General features: G+C 52.4%; 2 protein-coding genes across 3 annotated transcripts; both read left to right on the forward strand.

Annotated features, from left to right (window-relative positions):
* The first annotated feature begins 3,744 nt into the window (after positions 1 to 3,744).
* On the forward strand, positions 3,745 to 9,256 carry Uap1l1 (UDP-N-acetylglucosamine pyrophosphorylase 1 like 1). 2 transcript variants are annotated; one of them, XR_003378806.1, is made up of 10 exons: positions 3,745 to 4,111; positions 4,347 to 4,551; positions 4,740 to 4,915; positions 5,159 to 5,331; positions 5,448 to 5,641; positions 6,068 to 6,208; positions 6,674 to 6,859; positions 7,427 to 7,493; positions 8,026 to 8,244; positions 9,194 to 9,256. XR_003378806.1 is itself a non-coding variant. In XM_005346310.2 (9 exons), the coding sequence occupies exons 1-9, from the start codon at positions 3,823 to 3,825 to the stop codon at positions 8,116 to 8,118; spliced, it is 1,524 nt and encodes a 507-aa protein (XP_005346367.1). In that variant the 5' UTR covers positions 3,745 to 3,822; the 3' UTR covers positions 8,119 to 8,271. The 2 variants fall into 2 exon arrangements, 1 of the variants encoding a protein (XP_005346367.1); XM_005346310.2 differs by lacking the exon at positions 9,194 to 9,256 and having other exon boundaries at positions 8,026 to 8,271.
* A 7,735-nt stretch (positions 9,257 to 16,991) lies between these two features.
* Dpp7 (dipeptidyl peptidase 7) lies at positions 16,992 to 21,018 on the forward strand. Its single transcript, XM_005346311.1, has 13 exons — positions 16,992 to 17,102; positions 17,190 to 17,303; positions 17,374 to 17,513; positions 17,607 to 17,770; positions 18,269 to 18,404; positions 18,487 to 18,568; positions 18,675 to 18,841; positions 19,048 to 19,108; positions 19,566 to 19,684; positions 19,773 to 19,929; positions 20,063 to 20,127; positions 20,489 to 20,559; positions 20,700 to 21,018. The coding sequence occupies exons 1-13, from the start codon at positions 17,006 to 17,008 to the stop codon at positions 20,794 to 20,796; spliced, it is 1,470 nt and encodes a 489-aa protein (XP_005346368.1). The 5' UTR covers positions 16,992 to 17,005; the 3' UTR covers positions 20,797 to 21,018.
* The last annotated feature ends 60 nt before the right edge of the window (positions 21,019 to 21,078 follow it).

The following is a 21,078-nucleotide window of genomic DNA, read 5'->3' on the forward strand; positions in this document are numbered from 1 at the left end:
CTATCTCTCTCTCTCTCTCCTCTTTTACTTCTCTCTCTCTCTCTCTCTCTCTCTCTCTCTCTCTCTCTCTTTCTCTCCCTCGCCCCCCCTCCCTCTCTCTCCTTCTCCTCCCTTTCTTCCTTTCCTCCTCCCTTAGGGTCCCTTACCCCCTTACCAACTCCTTTGCCTGTCCTCTATCCTCCACCCGGTCACCTTCCCAAACTTCCGAATGTCACAGAAACAGAACAGTTGCCACTGAAAACAGTCCACACGTTAACTGGTGCGTCTACTTTCTAACCACACTGGGACACTCTTCAGCAATGTGGCTGAAAGCCTCCAGATAGGCCCTTCACTCGGGACCTCACTCCAGCCCCTCTGGACAGGCTTCTAATAGGTTGTGTGTCTCAGGCGTGGAAGCAGCTTCCCTGCCCAGCTCCCCTGGCGCCCAGCTCCCCTGGCACCCAGCTTCCCTGCCCAGCTCCCCTGGCTCCCCATTTCTAGGGGTTACTCACTCAAAATTACTTTTCTTTGTTTGTCCTAAGACGGGGTCTTACTATGCAACCTTGGCTGTCCTGAAACTTGCTAGTAGACCAAGCTGACCTGGAACTCAGATCTCCTGAGTGCTGGGATTAAATGTGCACACTACCACATCCATCACACTCAAAATTGTGCTTCATTCATGGTAAGGTGTTTTGGTCGAGGCCTCTGGAGCTTAGCTACCCCTATAGGGGCAGACCTGGTCAAAGACCCTCTGGGGTTTCACATTCTCCTCCCCTCATGCCTTGCCTAGTCCTTAGGGTGTTCATCATGTACCCTTACTTTCAGGCTCTGGGCTACATATAGAGGAGCATCCTTTGTCATTGATTGATTACTATGAACACTTCAGATCTTTCTCACGTACCTGCTTCCTCTGCCCAAAAAGTCTTAGATGTTTTTACCGTGCATGCCTGACTGTGGTGACTGTTTCCTCATGAATTTTGATGTTTGGTAATAGGACAGAGCCACCCCAAGGCCTGGCATTGGCACTCAGGGAATAGTGGGCACGCAGGAAGCTTTGGTGAGGGAATGGTGCAGCAGAACACCAAGCCAGGATGAGGCCTTGGGCATTCTCAGGACCATGCGTAGGTACCAGCGATGGAGTAGCCACCAGCATCAGGTGAAACCAGTGCTGCTCAGGACAGCAAAACCAACAAGGTTCAGGCTAGAGCCCCGGTGAGCCTGAGTCCACTAGCAGAAAAAATAAAAGCCTGCCCGAGTTGAGGATGTGGAGCTCATAAGCCCCACCCCTTCCTAGGTAGCACTAGGCAGTTAATTGTTGCTGAGGGAGGGAAGGAGGGTCCTGATTCTCAGCAGTAAAGTCACTAGTAAAATGCCTTTGCTCCTGGTGTTTGTGCTGACACACACTCTCACACTCTCTCTCTATCTCTCTCTCTCACACACACACACACTCTCTCTCTCTCACTCACACACACTCTCACACACACACACACAGACATGAAAGCATGAGGGTCCTTGTTGGGAAGAAGAAAGGATTTGGTAGGAGGAAAAGGGACTAAGAGAAGATAATGGGAATATGATCAACATACATTATATATGTATGAAGTTGTGAAAGAATAAGTTAATTTCAAAAAAAGAAAGAAAAGAAAGGACATAAGAGCCTCTCATTGTGCAGAGCCCGGGAAAAGGTAGGTCTGTAGGTTTCCGTATGACTGACTATTGGGGAAAGATCAGGAAGAGCGTGGAATCAATGCCTAGCTCTGGGTGCAAGACGAAGGTGTGCTGGCCTGCATCTTTTCTGACTTGAACTCTGAGGACTTCCTCCTTCCATTCCTCTCCCAGCCTGGCCTGACTCTCTTCCCGCCCTATGGCTTTCAGTTTTGCTGCCACCCAGGGAACTTCCAGAATCCAGAGCAGGTGTCCCTTTGCCAACCACGACCCTTGGAGGGAGGTGTGCAGGATACAGATGGGCGTGAGGTTGGCAAGACTCCGACGTCTCTTGGAGTAGCTCCCACTTGTGAGGAGAGAGGCCAGCTGTACTGGCCAACCCCCGCCCTCCCTCGACCTCTCTGGTGTCCACTCAGACCTTAGTCCTAGGCCCTTGACTAAATAAATAGGTAAATAAAACAAATAAACCAAAAAACAGGAAAAGCCACCTCTTCCTGGCAGGCAATACAGAGAGTTGGGTCCAGCAGGACTTTGCCAACCTCGCAGCTTCACCAGGACTCAGTGACAGGTACCTCTGCCTGCCCAGGGAGGCATAGATAGTCTTCTGGTCTTGGAAATGCTCTCAGCTGTACAAACCTGTGTTTCCAACCTCTGACCTTGATCCATGCCCACACCTTGAGGCAAAATTTAGGAGCCCGTCACGACCTAGAGGGCTCACAGGTCACAGCTGACCTGTCTGACCAGAGGCTCACGCCCTTCTTTCTCTGCCTCGCCCCAAAGGCAATAATGGCTGCCGCGGGCTCTGGCCTGGGATGTGAAGCCTATGCTGCTCACCTGACTCCTGTCTGGCTGCTGCTCTCTCCTTCCGCACATTTCCTGGAAGTCACACCGCACCAGGACAGACTCTGCTCATTCCTCCCTTCAGCCAGCACTCCCGGAACATTTTGCTGGTGCTTGACTTGGGACCCAACACTCATTTCTTCAGTACACAGACATGTCCCTGTGTCTGCCCTTCATGGAAGGAGACAGAAGGAGACCAACGAACGAAACAGTGTCCTGCCTCTTCCTCTGGGAGTACACGTCCCATGGAGAAGTCAGGCAGAAGAGGATGTAGGAAGAGCTGTGAAGAAGGGTGTTCAGATGGGAGAAAAGCCATTTATTGCAAGGCTATGCTGTGGCTGTAGACAAAAACCCTGTCTGGTCCAAGAGAATGTGTGGCCTCCATTCTTGCTTTGTTTTTATATACAAAAGGCTTTACATAAGCCGATGTAAGCCGGGCGCTAGTTACGCAAGCCTTTAATCACAGCACCGGGGAGGCAGAGGCAAGAGGATCTCTGAGTTCAAGGCCAGTCTGGTTTACAGAGTTCCTGGAGAGCCAGGGCTACACAGGAAATACCCTACCTAGAAAAGACAACACACACACACACACACACACACACACACACCAAAGGTTTTATGAAAAAGCAAAATAAAGCAGAAAGTGGTTGCCTAGCGGGTCTGGAAACCAAGTCCGTCAAGGTAGGCAGGTGAGGAGGAACCGATACAGGGTTAGGACAGCCTGGGTCCGGCCTCCGAGTGACCTCAGAAAGATCTCCCGCCGGAGGGGCTTCTCGGTCAAAATTTACACGATCAAGCAGACTCCTCTTAGGCTCAGACTCTATCAGGAAAGGCTCCCAGGCCTCTCGGCTGTGGACGCGCAGAAGGGTGGGTCTGGTCAGCCCAAGAGAATACCTAGCCGGTGCAAGTCTTCTCTTTCCTCCCTTGGGCACGTATAAAATAGCTCCGCCCACATTGGAGGCGTGGTGGGAGATACTTAGGAGAGAAACGCCTAGGCCTTGGGGACTAGGAGGGTCTGTCCTGGACCATACACCTTAAGCTTGTGGGCAGGGGTAGAAGGGATCTGGGGTCTTATGCATAGCCTGGAGCGCAGTTAGACGGAGATACCAGGTCGTGGGATTCTGGTCCAGGAACCTGGAGGGGGACGGTACTAAAAGGGATTGAAGAGGGGCGGAGCCAAAGAGGACCGAACTGAAGCCCCAACGGAGAAGAGGGCGGGGTCCGGGTGGAGGGGCTGCGCCCTGGGCCGGCCTCTCTGGGATCTGTGCCTCCCGCCTGAGGTCTCGTGATGTTGGTCATAAGGTCTCTAGTGCCGACTGAGCCAGCAGCTGCGTTTGGAGCATGGCCTCGGAGCAGGATGTGCGAGCACAGCTGCAGCGCGCTGGCCAGGATCATCTCCTTCGCTTCTGGGGTGATTTGGCTCCGGAGTCTAGAGCGGCGCTACTGGCGGAGCTCGCCTCACTGGAACCCGATGCCCTGCGTGAGCACTGCCAGCGCGCCTCGGCTGCCTGCGCGCAAGTCCCGGGCCCTCTGCCCGACCTGGAGGCGCGCCTGCAGCCCCTGCCCCCGGAACTCGTAGGCAGCGCGATCCGCTGCGACCTAGAGACACGCCTGCGGTGGGAAGAGGAAGGTAGACAGCGCCGTGTGGGACGGGGGTTGGGCAGACGCTGCCCATCCTGTCCAGAAGAGTTAGTGCCTACGGGGAAGGGGAGGGTGGCGGTTCAGGAAGTGCTGTGTGGAGTTATTTTCCATGCACGTCCTTCCTCCTGCGCTTAGTAGACCCCGAAGACGTGCAGTAGCAAGCTCATGAGTGGCTCTCTCTAGAGAAAGAAGAGGCCTTTTCTCACGATGCGCCTCCCCTCCAGGTTTCCGACAGATTGCTCTGAACAAGGTGGCTGTCCTGCTGCTGGCCGGTGGGCAGGGCACTCGCTTGGGCGTCACCTACCCCAAGGGCATGTATCAAGTAGGGTTGCCCAGCCAGAAGACCCTGTACCAACTGCAGGCAGAGCGGATCCGCCGCGTTGAACAGTTGGCTGGCCAGCGACTGGGAACCCACTGCACCGTGCCCTGGTGTGTCCTCCCTGCCAAATCTCCCAGAAAGACCACCTTTACTTAAGTGACCCAGGCCTGCCCCACACCAATGCCTGAGACCCTATTCTAGCACAGCCCTAGAGAGCCCAGTACCTGCCCTTACTGAGCCCCGTGCAGACTTGTGAACCAGTTTCCTCTGGAAACCACTCACTGCCAGTCTTTTACAGGTACATCATGACCAGTGAGTTCACACTGGGACCCACCATCGAGTTCTTCAAGGAGCATGACTTCTTCCACCTAGACCCCGATAACGTGGTCCTGTTCGAGCAGCGTATGCTACCCGCTGTGACCTTTGAGGGCAAGGCCATACTGGAACGGAAAGACAAAGTTGCTATGGCGCCAGGTATGGCCCACACCTTGGACAGGGAAGGGTTGGATCAGAGAGGGCAGCTGTGGGTCAGGAGGCCCGGCTCCCAGGTAAGATGTGCTCAAACAGGCTGTGTGGCCCCGGCTCAGTCTGGAATCTCATCGGTCACATGATACAGTCACAAGGCTCTTGGTGGCTGCTGCTCCTGCTGCATTTACCAGACTGAGCAGGTGATCAAGCCGGAGTCGGTGGGAAGACCCATTCCTTTCTCCTTTGCAGATGGCAATGGTGGCTTGTATAGTGCACTGGCTGACCACCAGATCCTTCAGGACATGAAGCAGCGGGGCGTGGAGTTTGTGCACGTGTATTGTGTGGACAACATCCTGGTGCGGCTGGCTGACCCAGCCTTCATAGGCTTCTGTGTGCTTCGCGGAGCAGACTGTGGCGCCAAGGTGAGCGCCAAGCTTTCGTTATCCTTGGCGCTTGGCTCTATCTCTTGCACGAACCCTGTCCCTCTTCTCATCCCTGTCACTCCCAGCACTCTTGAGTCTATACCTGGTGGCTGCAGGTGGTGGAGAAAGCATACCCCGAGGAGCCTGTGGGCGTGGTGTGCCAGGTGGATGGTGTCCCCCAGGTGGTGGAATACAGCGAGATTAGCCCTGAGACTGCTGGGCTGCGAGGGGCTGACGGGAGCTTGCTCTACAATGCAGGCAACATCTGCAACCATTTCTTCACCCGCGACTTCCTGGATATGGTCACCAGGTGTGTGGCTACAGGTGGCTGTTAGAATCTAAGAGTCTCTACCTCCCACAACAGCTAGCGCTGACCTAGCCTGAGCTGGGCCCCTGTTGGGAGTGCAAAGGGGTCAGGTAGCGAGAATTTCTGTCACTATCAACAAGCCAGATCCCACCCGAGTCAAGCTCTGGGCAGCCCGGATGAGACCCTTGGTCAAGGCTATCTTGACCCCCTTGTTCATGGATGCCACCTCTGCCCTGTCCTTAGCCTGGGCAGCATTGGCTGGTGGTTCCTGGCTTTTGGCCCTGGGGATCCTGGGAGAAAATCTGTGTCCTTTCCCAGAGATGTAGCTAGTTCCTAGTGCCGCCTCACCTGACCGGGTACACACATGTGAAGACTGGCGTTCCGGGGTGCCCTGTCTGAACCACACCCCTTTTGCCCTCCTGCCACCAGGGAGTTTGAGCCCTTGCTGAAGCTGCATGTGGCTGTGAAGAAGGTCCCGTACGTGGATGAGGAGGGAAATCTGGTAAAGCCGCTAAGACCGAATGGGATAAAGATGGAGAAGTTTGTGTTTGATGTGTTCCAGTTTGCTAAGTTAGTGGTAGAAGTCACTTACTTTTCTCTTCGTCCCTCTCTTTGTTCTGGTAGTGGGTTCAGAGGTCCCGTGGGACAGTAGGGGAATGGAAGCTTGGTGAGGGCAGGGCAGGGGTGGGGGAGTGAGGGACTATAGTCTGTCTCAGGAAGTCCAGAGGGTGTTCCCCCAAGAGCAAGAGCACAGGTCTGAGAAGACCACAATCCATACCCGAGATTGGGTTTTGGAGTTGCTGGGTTAGTCCCGGTGTTCTCTACCTCTGAGCCGGTGGCAAGTGAGAGTTGGAGGATTCGAGGCTTCTTAGGATCTCAGGAAAGTAAGGGGCTTCTGTGCCTGTGGGGCCCTCCTAGACCACCATCCTCACAGGAACAGATTCCCATTTAGGGAAATCTGGCCTCCCCTTGCCTGTCCAGAGCGGAACAGCCTGCTGGGATGCAGCATGATGAACCCTCCCTTCTCTCTCACAGGAACTTCGCTGCCTTTGAAGTATCTCGAGAGGAGGAATTTTCCCCACTGAAGAACGCAGACACAGCCAGCAGGGACAACCCGTCCACCTCCAGGAGAGCCTTGTTGACTCAGCACTACCGCTGGGCTCTGCAGGCCGGAGCCCACTTCCTGGATGAGCATGGAGTCCAACTTCCTGAGCAATCTGGGTGAGAGGCTCTGAGGTTAGCCTGGGGAGCAGCACTCTCCTCCCAGGGACCTGTTGATGCTGCCACCATCTTGGCTGGCTTCTAAGACAGCACCACACCAATGAGGTGGCTATGTGACAGCCTGCTTGGTGACTCAGCCTCTTAGTCTCAAGTCAGAGAGGCAGGGTCTAGGATGTCCCCAAGTGTACTCTCCTAAGCTCTGAAGATGAGACCTAAGTCTGACCCTGAAAGAGATACAGGGAAGTCTGACCTTCAGAATGGGGGGAGGGAAAGGACCTTTGGTGTCTGTCTCCCCTGTTACTGTGCTGGAGGTGCGGCTGGCCTGGCTGCCTGAGCTCCGTGCAGGGACCCTGTGTAGTGATTTGTGTAGCTAGGTCAGAGTCTGTCACTTGGCAGATGGCATGCATGGGTTTGGGCTGTGCAGAGGGAGGAATCTGCTGTGGAAATGCAACTAGACTAGCGTGTGGCATTGATGCTGGACAGGCGCTTGCCTCTTCGTGTCCCGAGGGTGCTGGGGGTCCCCAGCATTCACTATAGAGACTGATGCTGACCATTGCTCTCCTCTAGCTTGCTCCCAAATGGAGACCCTCCAGCCATCTGTGAGATTTCGCCCTTGGTGTCATACTCTGGAGAGGTGAGTGTGCAGGCCCTGTCTAGGATTTCGTGAAGTCTGGTTTGTGTGAACCAGAAGAAGAAAATGGGAGAAGCGGGCAGTGGGTGGCAGACAGGTCACAGCCCTGCTTCAGCTGGCCGATGAATGAGGGGTCTGGGGGTCTAGAGGCCTTTGCAAGTCTAGGGAGGGGACAGGGTACAGGAAAGAATCAAGGCTGAGAGCCGGGCGGTGGTGGCGCACGCCTTTAATCCCAGCACTCGGGAGGCAGAGGCAGGCGGATCTCTGTGAGTTCGAGGCCAGCCTGGTCTACAAGAGCTAGTTCCAGGAGAGGCACCAAAAACTACAGAGAAACCCTGTCTCGAAAAAAGAAAAAAAAAAAAAGAAAAAAGAAGAATCAAGGCTGAGACCCAGACTTTGGGGAATCTTCCTAAAGGAAGGACACTTGCCCTCTGCTGACCCTGACAGGGTAGCACTGGAATGCTGTTTTGGGGTGGCTGGAGCGGGTATAGGCAGATGAGGCGGACCCTTAGCTGCTGTAATCCTTTGTTTCTAGGGGCTGGAGAAGTACCTGCAAGGCCAAAAACTCCAGTCTCCATTTCTTCTGGATGAGGACCGGGCCAGGCTGCTGCAGCCACACGAATGCTAACCTGCTTGCTCCCAGCCTCTCCAGCCCTGGGGGGTCCTAGGGTACCGATACCGCTCTGGCCCAGGCTCTCAGTAGAAATACTGGCCTGCAGGATACGGAAGGGCGCATGCTAGTTTACATCACAAGGTTGGGACCTCTTGGGTCCCCCATGGACTGTGGTTGTCTGTGTGTGTGGTTTTTGCCTCATTGCTGGCTCTGGGGCTCAGCGGGTTGGGGACCTTGGGAAATGGGGCCTGAGGCAGGGTGTGAGGAGGTGTTATCTGAGAAGGCAACACAGGAGATGCCCAGTAACATCCGCCCTGCCAGCACACAGGCCAGCCACATCATTAGCCAACATTCAGATATGCCTCATGGGGGAATGGCTAACGAAGCGCCCCCAGCAGCAGAACCAGTAGCTAGCTTAACATGTCACCCATGTGCCTAGACATACCTACAGATGAGGTCTGGTGCCCATGTTTCAGACTGGCTTTGAGAACTCTGGTCTGTGCACCTGATCTTCCTCAGCCCGAGTCTCCCAGTCAACACCCACAAGTGGGCCTGGCTATTGTGCTCTTAAGTAGTTTCCCCCCAAGAACCAGAGGCCACACTGTTGCCTTTTGGGATGGCTGCTGGTTCTGACTGCATCAGGAGCACACATCATCCTGGTTAGTTTCTTCTCCCCGAGCTTAAGCTGCCAGTTAGAGACGTAGCCTAAGTGGTGTGTGGCTCTGCCACCCAGCCTTGTTCTGCCTCTGACACTAACTCCATTGACTGAAGGCAGGAAAATGGTGACTCCCATCCTTCCCCGTAACTTCACAGTGGTTAGAACAGGCAGCCACCTCGCTCCAGGTGTATGCGCTCCTGTTCATTCCTGTCTACTTTCCCAGAGGAGGTTGCAGGGCGAGTATATTTACCCTGGGGTGTGGAAGGAGTGGGTTCAGACACGGGAAAGATGGCAGGATCGGGCCCACAGCTGCCACTGTTGGGAGTGACGTGTAGAAGACACACTGAGCTTTTGCTGAGCTCTGTGGTCATCTTGCTGTCGGCCTCAGAGGCAAACAGTGTATTTTGGTGTCCTTCCCTTACTGCTTCACAGGCCTGGAGCAGGAGACGGCCCCTGGGGAGATCAAAGTCTCAGGCTCTTCTTGAATAAACAATGGGTGAATTCTTGAAGTTTTTAAAAAAGATTCAAAGAGGTCTTCTTGTCCTTCACCCATTTCTCAGGTGGTTGCATCTTACATGATTATAAGACAGTATCAAACTGGGGGTGATAGAGTACAGTGCTTATAGAGCTTTCGTGTGGCTATGTTTAGTGTACCCCCCTGTCAATCAAGATGAATAATTGCTCCCTCACCATAGAGCTCGCCATAGTCACACTGCTCACCATTCCTAGTCCCAGACTGCCCAGAAAAGATTATTGACTTTTGAAAGAGTGGACATTATTTTCACAGATAGGACATTTTCGGGAACTCCAAGCTGCAGGGGTTGGTTTATATTTTTTGGGGGGGAATCTCGGATCCCAGGCTGGCCATGAATTAGCTACAAAGCAAAAGATGACCTCGGACATCTGCCCCTGCTGACAAGGCTTAGTTTGGGGTGGTGGGAATGAATCCAGCACTTCATTTGCATGGTGGGCAAGCGCTCTGTGACAGCTCCAGCCTCAGGTGCACACAGACACAGGGATGGGTATATCCAAGGGACAGGGCTTTGGAACAGCAAGCTGCCCATGAAGCCCTCCATGCTTCTATCTACCTCTTCACCAGGAGCTTGTAAAAACCCAAGACCTGGCACAGCCCAGAAAAGACTTGTAGTGGGCCTGGTGGCTTGTCCATATGCACTTCCCATTTTGATAAGCAGGTATTTTTTTCAGGACAGTAGAAAGCACAAAGCATCCCTTGGTAGCATTGCTGGGACTGGCCGCTGGTGTGTGGGGGAAGATAACAAGCAGAACACTAAATGTGACCTCAAGAAGGGAAGGAGACCTGAGACCAGGAACATTTTCAGATTCAGAGAAACCACAGGCCGGGCAGGCTTGCCATGTGGGGAGCTCTTCAGGCACCCACAAACGCACAGCCAGAGTGTACATGGTAAACGTGTAGCTGGAACCTGGGTGTGGTGGCACACGCCTATAGTCCCAGTACTAGGGAGGCGAAGGCAGGCAGATCTCTTGAGTTTGAAGCTAGCCTGGTCTACATAGCAAGTTCCAGCCCAGCCAGGACTACATAGTGAGTCCCCGTCTCAGAAACAAACCTTGAGGAAACATGAGGCAGGGAGCTCAGGTTTGAGCATTTACTTGGACCATGTGTGCAGGAAACATAAGTAGCTTGCCCTACAGCCTAGCTCCTACACCCATGGGCTGAATAAAACTTCCCTGTTCTATCCCTTATCCATAGGGGTAGCAGGGAGGGCCCAGCAGTGCCCTTAGGTGCACAAGACTCTGGTCTAGCTGTAGTCATGAGAAAGCAGGCTGGGCCTGTTCTGGGTTCTCCTGCATAGAAAACAGCGGTCTTTATACTGAGCCTTACATGGGTTTCTTCCATCTTATACAGTAGAAGTCTGTTGTATCTCCATCTCTAGTACCCATCAAACCCATCACTAGTCAGGAAACCAGCCCGGAAAATCATCGGTACTAAGAACCAACCTCGCTTCCATCCAGCCTGCTGTGGCCTGGTTTCTGCATCTGTGCCCTGTTTTTGCTTTCAGCCCTTAACCTTTCAGTCTTTAACCTTTCTTAGTGGTTCTGTGACCCTCACTGTGTGGTCCGAAGTATGTGATCTGAGAGCTGCTGCTGTTAGTAACTGAGACTGGAGTGGACTAAAGAAACCCATGCTTGCCAGTGGTCATGAGCACCAAGCAAAATCCCAAGTGCCCAGTGAAATCAAGATAGCTGTGAATTATCCAAGACATAACATGCTGGTCTCTGTCACTGGCTTAGCCTGTGCTTGATCACTGCTGTGGTCAGCAGGATTCCATTCTTCCTGGGTGGTGGTGGTGCACACCTTTAATCACAGCCCTGGGATCTCTGTGAGTTTGAGGCCAGCCTGGTCTGCAGAGCGAGTTCCAGGACAGGCTCCAACACTACACAGAGAAACCCTGTCTTCAAAAACAAACAAACAAACAAAAAAAGGATTCCGTTCATTAGAAAAGGAATCTAGTAAGCCAGGTCTGATGGTGCATTTTAATCTCAGCATACACATTTTTTAAAATATTTATTTATTTATTATGTATACAATGTTTTGTGTGTATGCCTGCAGGCCAGAAGAGGGCACCAGACCTCATTACAGATGGTTGTGAGCCACCATGTGGTTGCTGGGAATTGAACTCAGGACCTTTGGAAGAGCAGGCAATGCTCTTAACTGCTGAGCCATCTCTTCAGCCCCCATACACATTCTTGAATAAAGGCTAGCCTGGTCTGCAAAGCAAGTTCAAAGACAGCCAGGGAAACAGGAATCTTGTCTTTAAAACAAAAGGAAAAAGGATTCTAGTGAACATGATCCTTCCCACTCCAAATAAGCCATTTGGTGGTACAGACAAAACACTACCAACGGCTCATGAAGAGACCCAAGCTGCATCTTTAAGCAGGGTCTGCTCACAATTATGTGATACACGGATTAGGGTGACTCCTGACTTTGGTGCAGAAAGGCAGTGAGTGCTCTGATCTGTGCCGATCAAGGTCCAAAGGCTTGAGAGTCAGGAAGGTGCATAGCATACGCCATGAGAGGTCTCAACTCATGAGGAATTGGTTATCAAAGGTTCTACCTAGCAGGGTGGTGGTGCCATTAATCGCATCCCTGAGGGAGGCAGAGACAGGTGAATCTCTGGGTCTGAAGTCAGCCTGGCATACAGAGGAAGTTCCAGGACAGCCAGGGCTACCCAGAAAAGCCCTGTCTTGAAACAACAACAAACACATAAAACCTAAGCATCATGAGAGGAGTGAACTTCAGATAACACATCCATCATCGCTCAGGTCTCAGGCAGACTATAGAATTACACCGTGTTAACAAATATTCGCATTATTTATTCTGGAGGTTTAGGCAGGCAGAGCTCTATGAGTTTGAGGCCTGCCAAGGCACACAGTGAGACCCTGTCTGAAAAATCAATAAATAGTATTTGTCAAGTTCGGTGGTGCTCACTTTGAACCCCAGCACTAGGGAGACAGAGCCAGGCAGATCTCCGTAAATTCAAGACTAGCCAGAGCTACCCAGTGAGACCCTGTCTGAACAGTTCACCACCCGGAGTCTAAGCATGAAAGTCTATGAACCCACGGGCGACAATTTTCTTCAGACAGCTATAGGCGGGGAAGCAAAATTTTAAGACTTTACAAGGCCATTCGAATGATCTAGTAATAAATGCACCGTCTTCCAGGTGAGTAAAACAAATGATGACCTATTAGTCATATATATAAAAAAAATCATGATAAATTACAATAAGAAAAACAGGAGCAGAGAAGAAACCATAGAACTCAGAGGCAGGGGTGAATAATTAGGAAGGACAGGACACACCGCCACTTATAGACCTTTGGGAGCCATGTGGTCACCAGATGGCATGTAACCGTTCATCTATGGCAGTAGTGACACCTGTGTCTACATAAGAAGTGCAGAAGCTGGTGGGGCTATTTGGAAACATGACAGTGTAGGCCAAACATCAGAGGAGCAGGATGAGAACAAGCAGAACCGCTAGGAAAACCTCGTCTACACCTTCAGGAAGTCCTTTACCCACCAGAGAACACACAGACAGGACGGGAAATCTAGGCAAGCTGCATGCATGCTTATAACCCCAGCACCTGGAAGAGGCAGAGAGACCATGATTCTGAAGACAGCCTGAGCTACTAGAAAGCCCTGTCTGTCTGTCCATCTGACCATTCTTTTCTTCCTTCCTTCTTTCTTTCCTTCCTTCCTTCCTTTTCTCCCTCCGTCCCTCCCTTCCTTCCTTCCTTCCTTCCTTCCTTCCTTCCTTCCTTCCTGGTTTTTCGAGAAATGGTTCCTTGTGTAGACCTGGCTGTCCTGAAACTCTCACTCTGTAGACCAGGCTAGTCACTTGCCTCTGCCTTCTAAGTGCTGGGATTAAAGGTGTGCCCCACCACTGCCCTGTCTTAAAAAAAAATTCATAGTGCTGCAGACTTATGGTATTTGATGATCATGAAGCAAGGGGGGGGCACACAAGTCAGAGTCTAGAAAACTGATTTTTCATGTGAACCCAATCAATATACATTTTAAAAATATATTTATTTGCCTGGTGGTGGTCGTGGCACATGCCTTTAATCCCAGCACTTGAGAGGATGAGGCAGGCAGATCTCAGTGAGTTTGAGGCCAGGCTGGTCTACAAAGCGAGTTCCAGGACAGCTAGGACTATTACACTATTGTTGTTTGAGACAAGGTCTCTCTATGTAGCCCTGGCTGGCCTGGAACTCACTTTGTAGACCAGCCTGGCCTCAAACTCACTGAGATCTGCCAGCCCCTGTCTCCTGAGTACTGGGATTAAAGGCATGCACCACCATACCTGGCTCCTTACATTTACTTGAGAAATTCCTTTGATCAATTTACTTTTTATTTTTTAAACATTTTATTCCTTTTTTTTTTTTTTTTTTTTTTTTTTTTTTTTTTTGTTTCTTCGAGACAGGGTTTCTCTGTGGTTTTGGAGCCTGTCCTGGAACTAGCTCTTGTAGGCCAGGCTGGTCTCGAACTCACATAGATCTGCCTGCCTCTGCCTCCCGAGTGCTGCGAATTAAGGCGTGCGCCACCATCGCCCGGCTATTTTATTCTTTTTTTAAAGGTTTATTTATTATGTATACAGTGTTCTGCCTCCATGTACACCTGCACTCCAGAAGAGGGCGCCAGATCTCAATACAGATGGTTGTGAACCACCATGTGGTTGCTGGGAATTGAACTCAGGACCTCTGGAAGAACAGGCAGTGCTCTTAACCTCTGAGCCATCTCTCTAATCCTGCTTTTTATTTTTTACTTCCCTTTTTTTTTTAAATTTCAAATTCATTTTTACATATCAACCACAGTCTCCCCCCATCAACTCCTCAACCACAGTTCCTCCCTCCCTCCCTCCCCTCCCCTCACCTCCCATTCACTCCTCAGAGAGGTTTGTCAGGCTTTGTTGACCCCTTTGACTAATCTATGAGGCATCAAAAGACATGGAGCTTCTGCCTGGCAAGATACCTATCACAACCGACTGTGTGATGCCTCAGCTCCCTTGGATGAAGTTGGGGCCCAAGAAATGAAAAAACTCAAGTGGTCAGACTTTTGTTACCATGAAAGGATCGCTAAAAGGCAGTGAGACCAGGGTCAAGCAGGGAGCCTCACGGAAGACAGAGACACGATGGAGGGAGACTCGCCAGAACATACCCGTGCCAAAGTGAGGTCTGTGCAGTGATAGCACTTGCTTTACAGGTGGACCAGCGTGCTCTATATAGAAAGACCTAATATAAATAAATAAGTAAATAAAGGGCTGGGTATGGTGGCACATCTAATCCCAGCATTCAGGAGGCAGAGGCAGGTGATCAGATCTCTGGGAGTTTAAGACCAACTTGGTCTATAGAGTGAGTTCCAGGACAAGCTCCAAAGCTACACAGAAAAACCCTGTCTTGAAAAACAAAACAAAAACTAAATGATTAAAATTAAATTGGGGCTGGAGAGATGGCTCAGTGGTTAAGAGCACTGCTGCTCTTCCAGAGGACCTGGGTTCAAATCCCAGCACTTCGTGTGGCTAACAACCATCTGTAACCAGTTCCAAGGGTATTAAGCACCCACTTCTGGGCTCCACAGACTGCACACAGATGGTGCACTGACAAACATGCAGGCAAAACACACGTATACATAATAATAAAATCTCAAACATTTTAAAACTTAAAAGTATCTAGGTAGATGTGCATGAAGTGTGAAGGTAGAGGGGAAATGGCCAACTCAAAATTAAGGACATCGATAACTATATACATCTCTCCATTCAGAATGGCGGGGGCTGGAGAGATGGCTCAGCAGTTAAGAACATTGAGCACTCTTCCAGAGGACCCAGCTTCAATTCCCAGCACCCACATGGGACAGCTCATAACTGTATGTAACTCCTGGTCCACCCCTACACTGACATTCTCCAATGTATATAAAATAAAAATTTTAAAAATTAAAAAAAACTCTAAACGGAAGAAAATAGGGGTCGGCGAGTTGGCTCAGTGGTTAGAAGCACCTGCTGCTCTTGCAGGGGACACTGGTCTGATTCCCAGTACCCACAGCGTGTTTGATAACCATCTGTGACTCTAGTTCCAGAGATCTCAATGCCTCTTCTGGACTCCAAGAAAATCAAGCATGCATGTGATACACACACACATGCAGGCAAAACACATACAACAAAATGAATATATCTAATTTTTAAAATTAAAAAAGGAAAGCCGGGCAGTGGTGGCGCACGCCTTTAATCCCAGCACTCGGGAGGCAGAGGCAGGCGGATCTCTGTGAGTTCGAGACCAGCCTGGTCTACAAGAGCTAGTTCCAGGACAGGCTCCAAAACCACAGAGAAACCCTGTCTCGAAAAACAAAAACAAAAACAAAAACAAAAAAAAGGAAAAAAGGGAGATAACTTGTGAAAAATTCCCAGGATGCCAAATCATAAATAAAAAGAGAGGTAGCACTCAGGAGGCAGAGGTGGACGGATCTCTGAGTTCGAGGCCAGTCTGGTCTAGAGAGCGAGTTCCAGGACAGCCAGGGCCACACAGAGAAACCTGCCTCCAAAAACCAAGAATAAAAAAAGGAAGAGAGAAATGCACAGTAAAGAAATAGCCATGTGTTATGCTACAGAAGATGCTGTCTCTATATTCAAAGGGCTTATGGGAGTGGGCTGTATAAACAGATGGCAGGCAGGAATCAGGAAGTGACATGGCATGAAATCCTGCAGGTATGGGCAATGCAACACCGACACCCCCAGAATCCATAACGAAGGTATCTGCACAGGATGGGGCTTCCTGATCTGTGCCCAGCATTCCACAGCTCTGGGCTGCATGTCCCACCGGACCGTGCCCAAGCTGGCTGTCCACTCCCAGTTGAGCCAATCCAAGCTCCAACTCCCGTGGATCTCTCCCCTCTTCCAGACCTGGGACTGGGTTTCCGAGAGAAAACTGGTTCTTTCTTTTCCCTGTACCCTCCCCGCCACCAGGTGGAGGGCAGCTTCCAAGAGAAGCCCTGTCCCTCCGTCTCCCCGACTCTGTCTGGGCATGGGCACAGTGCCAACAGTCAGAACAGAGAGGCCACACACTCGAAGCTCAGAGATCCTTGATGCCACTTAGATAAGCCTTTCAGAGACACTGCTGCCTCCGCCTCCGCAGCAATTCCCAACACCCCTACCTTCCTTAGGCCACTCTCTTAGGGCAGAAAGAACTGTCCCAATTTCCCTGGCCCTGGGATTACAGGCGTGTCAGTGAAGCAAGGGTGCTGACCAGTACTGAGGGCTGGGGCGGGGTGGCCATTCTGACTGAGTCCATGTTGGTGAAGTCCCAGCTCAGCTCTCAGTGCCTAGCACACAGATGTGTTGACCTGCCGAATGAGGACGTAGCTCCAGCCGCCAGTGGAAGATATGGGGCCGGCAACCCCTGGGGACTTCGATACCCTGCAGTATCCCAGTGTGGGAGGATCCTCCATCACTCTGTGGTATTCAGTAACTGGACACTTAGGGAGACCACACAGTCCGGACACGCCCTAGACCTCTTGTCCGCTTCCTGGGTCTCCACAGTGGTCATCTCCGTGAGAACACAATAGGAGCCCAGGGAACCCTTAATATTACATCATACAACCCAGAGGGCAATGCATGAGGGAAAAGAAGGTCGTGCGAAGTGGTCACGTGATGTTGCCCTGCCGGCCACGTCTGTCATGTGACCTGCGTCACATGACTGCCTGCGCCCGTCTCAGAATCAGGCATGAGCTTCCAGCCTTGTGTCTCTGTGAACCATGGGGTCCTTTCCCGGGTCCTGGTCCTGCTGCTGGCACTGGGGCTGCGCAACCTCCAAGTCAGAGGTGAGTGTTATTGGCCGCCCACCCTCCTGACCCTCCTGGGTCCCTGATGATCCCTGCCAGCTCCTGAGCCTCTGCACCCGCCCTCAGCTGACGGAGTTCTAGACCCCGACTTTGAGGAGAACTATTTTGAGCAATACATGGACCATTTCAACTTTGAGAGTTTCGGCAACAAAACCTTTGGACAGCGGTTCCTGATGTCAGGTTAGTGTTGTCCTCACGGCAAGTCTTCTGCTGGCTTGTCTCTGCCCTCACGGAAACTCACTTCCCATAGATAAGTTCTGGAAGTCGGGCGAGGGTCCCATTTTCTTCTACACCGGGAATGAAGGGGACATCTGGACCTTCGCTAACAACTCTGGTTTCATGGTGGAACTGGCGGCACAGCAGGGGGCCCTGCTTGTCTTCGCCGAGCACGTGGGTATCTGGATGTTTCCCGGCAGTCCCTGGGCTGAAGGAGGTGGGAGAGTGCAGAGGCAGCGATTAGCCATCCCTTCCTGCTTCCCGCAGCGGTACTACGGGAAATCGCTTCCATTCGGTGTGCAGTCCACACAGCGTGGATATATGCAGCTGCTGACCGTGGAGCAGGCACTGGCTGACTTTGCTGTGCTGCTCCAGGCAGTGCGGCAAGATCTTGGGGTCCCGGATGCTCCCGTCGTAGCCTTCGGAGGGAGGTGGGTCCTTGATTTACCTTCAGGACACACAATTCTGACCCACACCCAAGCTGAAGGAACCCTACTCCTACCCTTCCCTGATGCCCACGTTGTACCTGGCGACACCCTGTATAAGAAGGGCCAAACATGTCTCATGCTCTCCACTCCTCTGCCCAGCCTGCGTTCTCAGTCCTTAACTTCTCACATGGCAGGACTGGGCCTAGTTTTACCTCCTCCTCAACTGGACCTCAGAGACTATGTTGTCCACACTAATGGGACAATCCCCATTCCCACAGGTGCCCTTCCCCAGTAAAGGTTCTATCTGCATTGGCCCTGGGGTCAGAATGAGTAGGCCTAAAAGGTTCAAGTCCTTCCACACTGTGCAGAATTCTGAGCAGGGAAAGACCAAGGGGAGGAGAAAGGTCCAGCCCAGGAACCTCAGCCTGGAGGATGGGGTGAGGCTGCTGGCTTGGGCACGCAGGCATTTTCCACAGCCATAATCCTGTGCTCTGTCCCCAGTTATGGGGGGATGCTGAGCGCCTACATGAGGATGAAGTATCCCCATCTGGTGGTGGGGGCACTGGCAGCCAGTGCTCCTGTGGTAGCTGTTGCAGGCCTTGGTGACTCCTACCAATTCTTCCAAGACGTCACAGCGGTGAGTGAGGGTTCCTGGGTACCTCAGGCTAGTGCAGGTATGGCAGCGGCGGCAGCAGCAGCAACCACGGTCTTGTCTCCAGGACTTCTATGACCAGAGTCCCAAGTGCGCCCAGGCTGTGCGGGATGCCTTCCAGCAGATCAAGGACTTGTTCCTCCAGGGAGGTGAGGAGGTCCTCCTCTGCCTGCTGCCCGCTTTGGGTACTCATTCTTGTCTTTCACATTTGCCAGCAGATTCCTCAGCCTCCTCTCCTGGCCTCTCTCTTCCCAGCTTATGACACCATCAGGCAGAATTTTGGTACCTGCCAATTGCTTTCCAGCCCGAAGGACCTGACTCAGCTCTTTGGGTTTGCTCGGAATGCATTTACCATGCTCGCCATGATGGACTACCCATACCCTACTAACTTCCTTGGAAATCTTCCTGCCAACCCTGTCAAGGTGAGGTGGCTCTAGGTGGCTCTCCCTAGGTGCAGGTCCCAGTGCAGGCCTGGCCCAAGAGCCTCGTCGCACCTGCTTTGGCACCATCAGATACTATTCTGTTGTAGCCATGTAGGCTAGCAGCCCTGACCCACATTCTGGGACCAGGGAAGGTCAAGCTGGGCAAGGGGCCTCTGCTGAGATATTCTGCTGCCCTTCTCCTCTAGGTGGGCTGTGAACGGCTGCTGAAAGAGAACCAGAGGATCATGGGCCTACGAGCACTGACAGGTTGGTCTACTCTTTGGCCTTCATGGGCCAAGGGTAGAGAGACCCTAACCGTAAGAGCTGAGTAGGAAAAGACCCAGAGCCCTGAACTGGGGCTTGGTCTGGTAGGCTGAGATGTAGGAGGGGACTGAGTTCAGCTTTTGAAAGGACATTGTATTGTAGCTGGGCAGAGGCTCAAGTAGGTAGCGTGACTTCCTCTTAGAGGAGCACACTCCAGTTGCCTGAGACTTTTGCAATCCCCAGTCACAAAGCCTGCGTGCCTGTCCTGCCCTGCTGTGGGTCAGGGTGCTGGGAGTAAGGCAGGTATCTATCAGCCGTTCAAGAGGCTGCTGGCACACGCTCCACGGACCTCAGTGCTTCCTGCTGAGGCACACCTACCTTCGCCTTCCTTCCAAGGTGGGTGGGAAGGGGCCTGAGCATGTAGCGTCTGGCTGCGGGTCCCAGCATTCCTCCTATCCAGGGCTGGTCTACAACTCCTCTGGAACGGAGCCCTGTTTTGACATCTACCGGCTTTATCAGAGATGTGCTGACCCCACTGGCTGTGGCACTGGCCCTGATGCCAAGGCCTGGGACTACCAGGTTTGTAGACACAGGGGAGCTAAACGGCCAAGTGTAGGGGTGGGGATGGGTGGCTTGCCTGCTTTATTTCACTGTGGGCTACCCGCAGGCCTGTACGGAGATCAATCTGACCTTTGACAGCAACAACATGACGGACATGTTCCCTGACATCCCGTTCTCTGAGGAACTCCGCCAGCAATACTGCCTGGACACGTGGGGCGTGTGGCCTCGGCGGGACTGGCTACGAACCAGCTTCTGGGGTGGCGGTAAAGGACTGGGGATTGGGAGCCAGGAAGGGTCCTACCCTCTGTCCTGAGCTGGTTCTGCACCCCCAGATGCAGCTCACAGCTTTAAAGGCCATACTGGATGCCCTGCCACCACTTACCGTGTTCCTTTCAGACCTTAAAGCTGCCAGCAACATCATCTTCTCCAACGGTGACTTAGACCCCTGGGCAGGGGGCGGGGTAAGTCCCAACCTGGCAGCAGATGGCCCCGTATAGGTACTCTTAGCAACGCTTGGCTGTGTCTGCTGCTGTTCCCACTTTGCCAGACTCCTCAAAGAACCTCTGCCGTTCTAGATTCTCGCTCAGGCTCACTGGGCCATTGCTGCTCTTCTCTCTCTCGAGGGCTTCTTTTCCACATCACTAATGCAGCCTAACATCTGGTCCATCAGATTCCACCGTTCTTTTCCAATGGCACCATCTGAGGCTGCACAGTGAACTCACTATTGCTTCAGCTGCATCCCCCAGACAGTGCCAGGGTGGGAGAGGGGCTGCCCACCTGTGGCTTAAAGCATAGGTCACACATCTCAGATTCCTCCAACAGATTCCCAGCAACCTGAGCACGTCAGTCATTGCCGTCACCATCCAGGGGGGAGCACACCACCTAGACCTCAGGTCAGTGCGGTACAGCCCACCCACTTCCCTCCTTGATGACTCTGGGCCAGTGGTGGGATGTGGGCTGGATGGGCATGAAGCTCACTCACCTTGTATGCTTGCCACCTGAGTGCCCCCCCACCCCCCGTCTGTCTTCTTAGAGCATCTAACCCAAAAGACCCTCCATCTGTCGTGGAGGTGCGTAAACTGGAAGCCACCCTCATCCGTGAGTGGGTAGAGGCAGCCAGACTAAAGTGACCGGCAATGCCCTGGTGGCCTGGGCCTGAGAAGCAGCATTCTTCCAGCTAAGGCACAGCAGGACCCAGAGATCTCTTATTTTATGTGAGCAATTGTGACATGACAGCTCGCCTTACATCTGAAGGACCGTCCACAGCGGCCTGCCTACCGTGAACTTCAAGCAAGAGGTACCAAAGCTGGTGGTGGACGGAAGGAACCGAATAAACTTATGGTTGTTGGTTAGATGTTTCCTTCTTGTCTGGCAGGGTCCAGGCGTGGAGGGACAGGGCCCTTGGGATATGC

Source organism: Microtus ochrogaster, chromosome 4 (genome assembly GCF_000317375.1).
Source record: "Microtus ochrogaster isolate Prairie Vole_2 chromosome 4, MicOch1.0, whole genome shotgun sequence".
Lineage (NCBI taxonomy): Eukaryota > Metazoa > Chordata > Mammalia > Rodentia > Cricetidae > Microtus > Microtus ochrogaster.

Coding starts and splice junctions, on each gene's coding strand:
- Uap1l1 (XM_005346310.2), top strand. CDS start 3,823: ATGGCCTCGGAGCAGGATGTGCGAGCACAGCTGCAGCGCGCTGGCCAG. Junction 6,209..6,673: donor GATGTGTTCCAGTTTGCTAA/GTTAGTGGTAGA, acceptor TCTCTCTCACAG/GAACTTCGCTGCCTTTGAAG. Junction 7,494..8,025: donor TGGTGTCATACTCTGGAGAG/GTGAGTGTGCAG, acceptor CTTTGTTTCTAG/GGGCTGGAGAAGTACCTGCA.
- Dpp7 (XM_005346311.1), top strand. CDS start 17,006: ATGAGCTTCCAGCCTTGTGTCTCTGTGAACCATGGGGTCCTTTCCCGG. Junction 18,569..18,674: donor GGACTTGTTCCTCCAGGGAG/GTGAGGAGGTCC, acceptor CTCTCTTCCCAG/CTTATGACACCATCAGGCAG. Junction 19,930..20,062: donor AACCAGCTTCTGGGGTGGCG/GTAAAGGACTGG, acceptor TGTTCCTTTCAG/ACCTTAAAGCTGCCAGCAAC.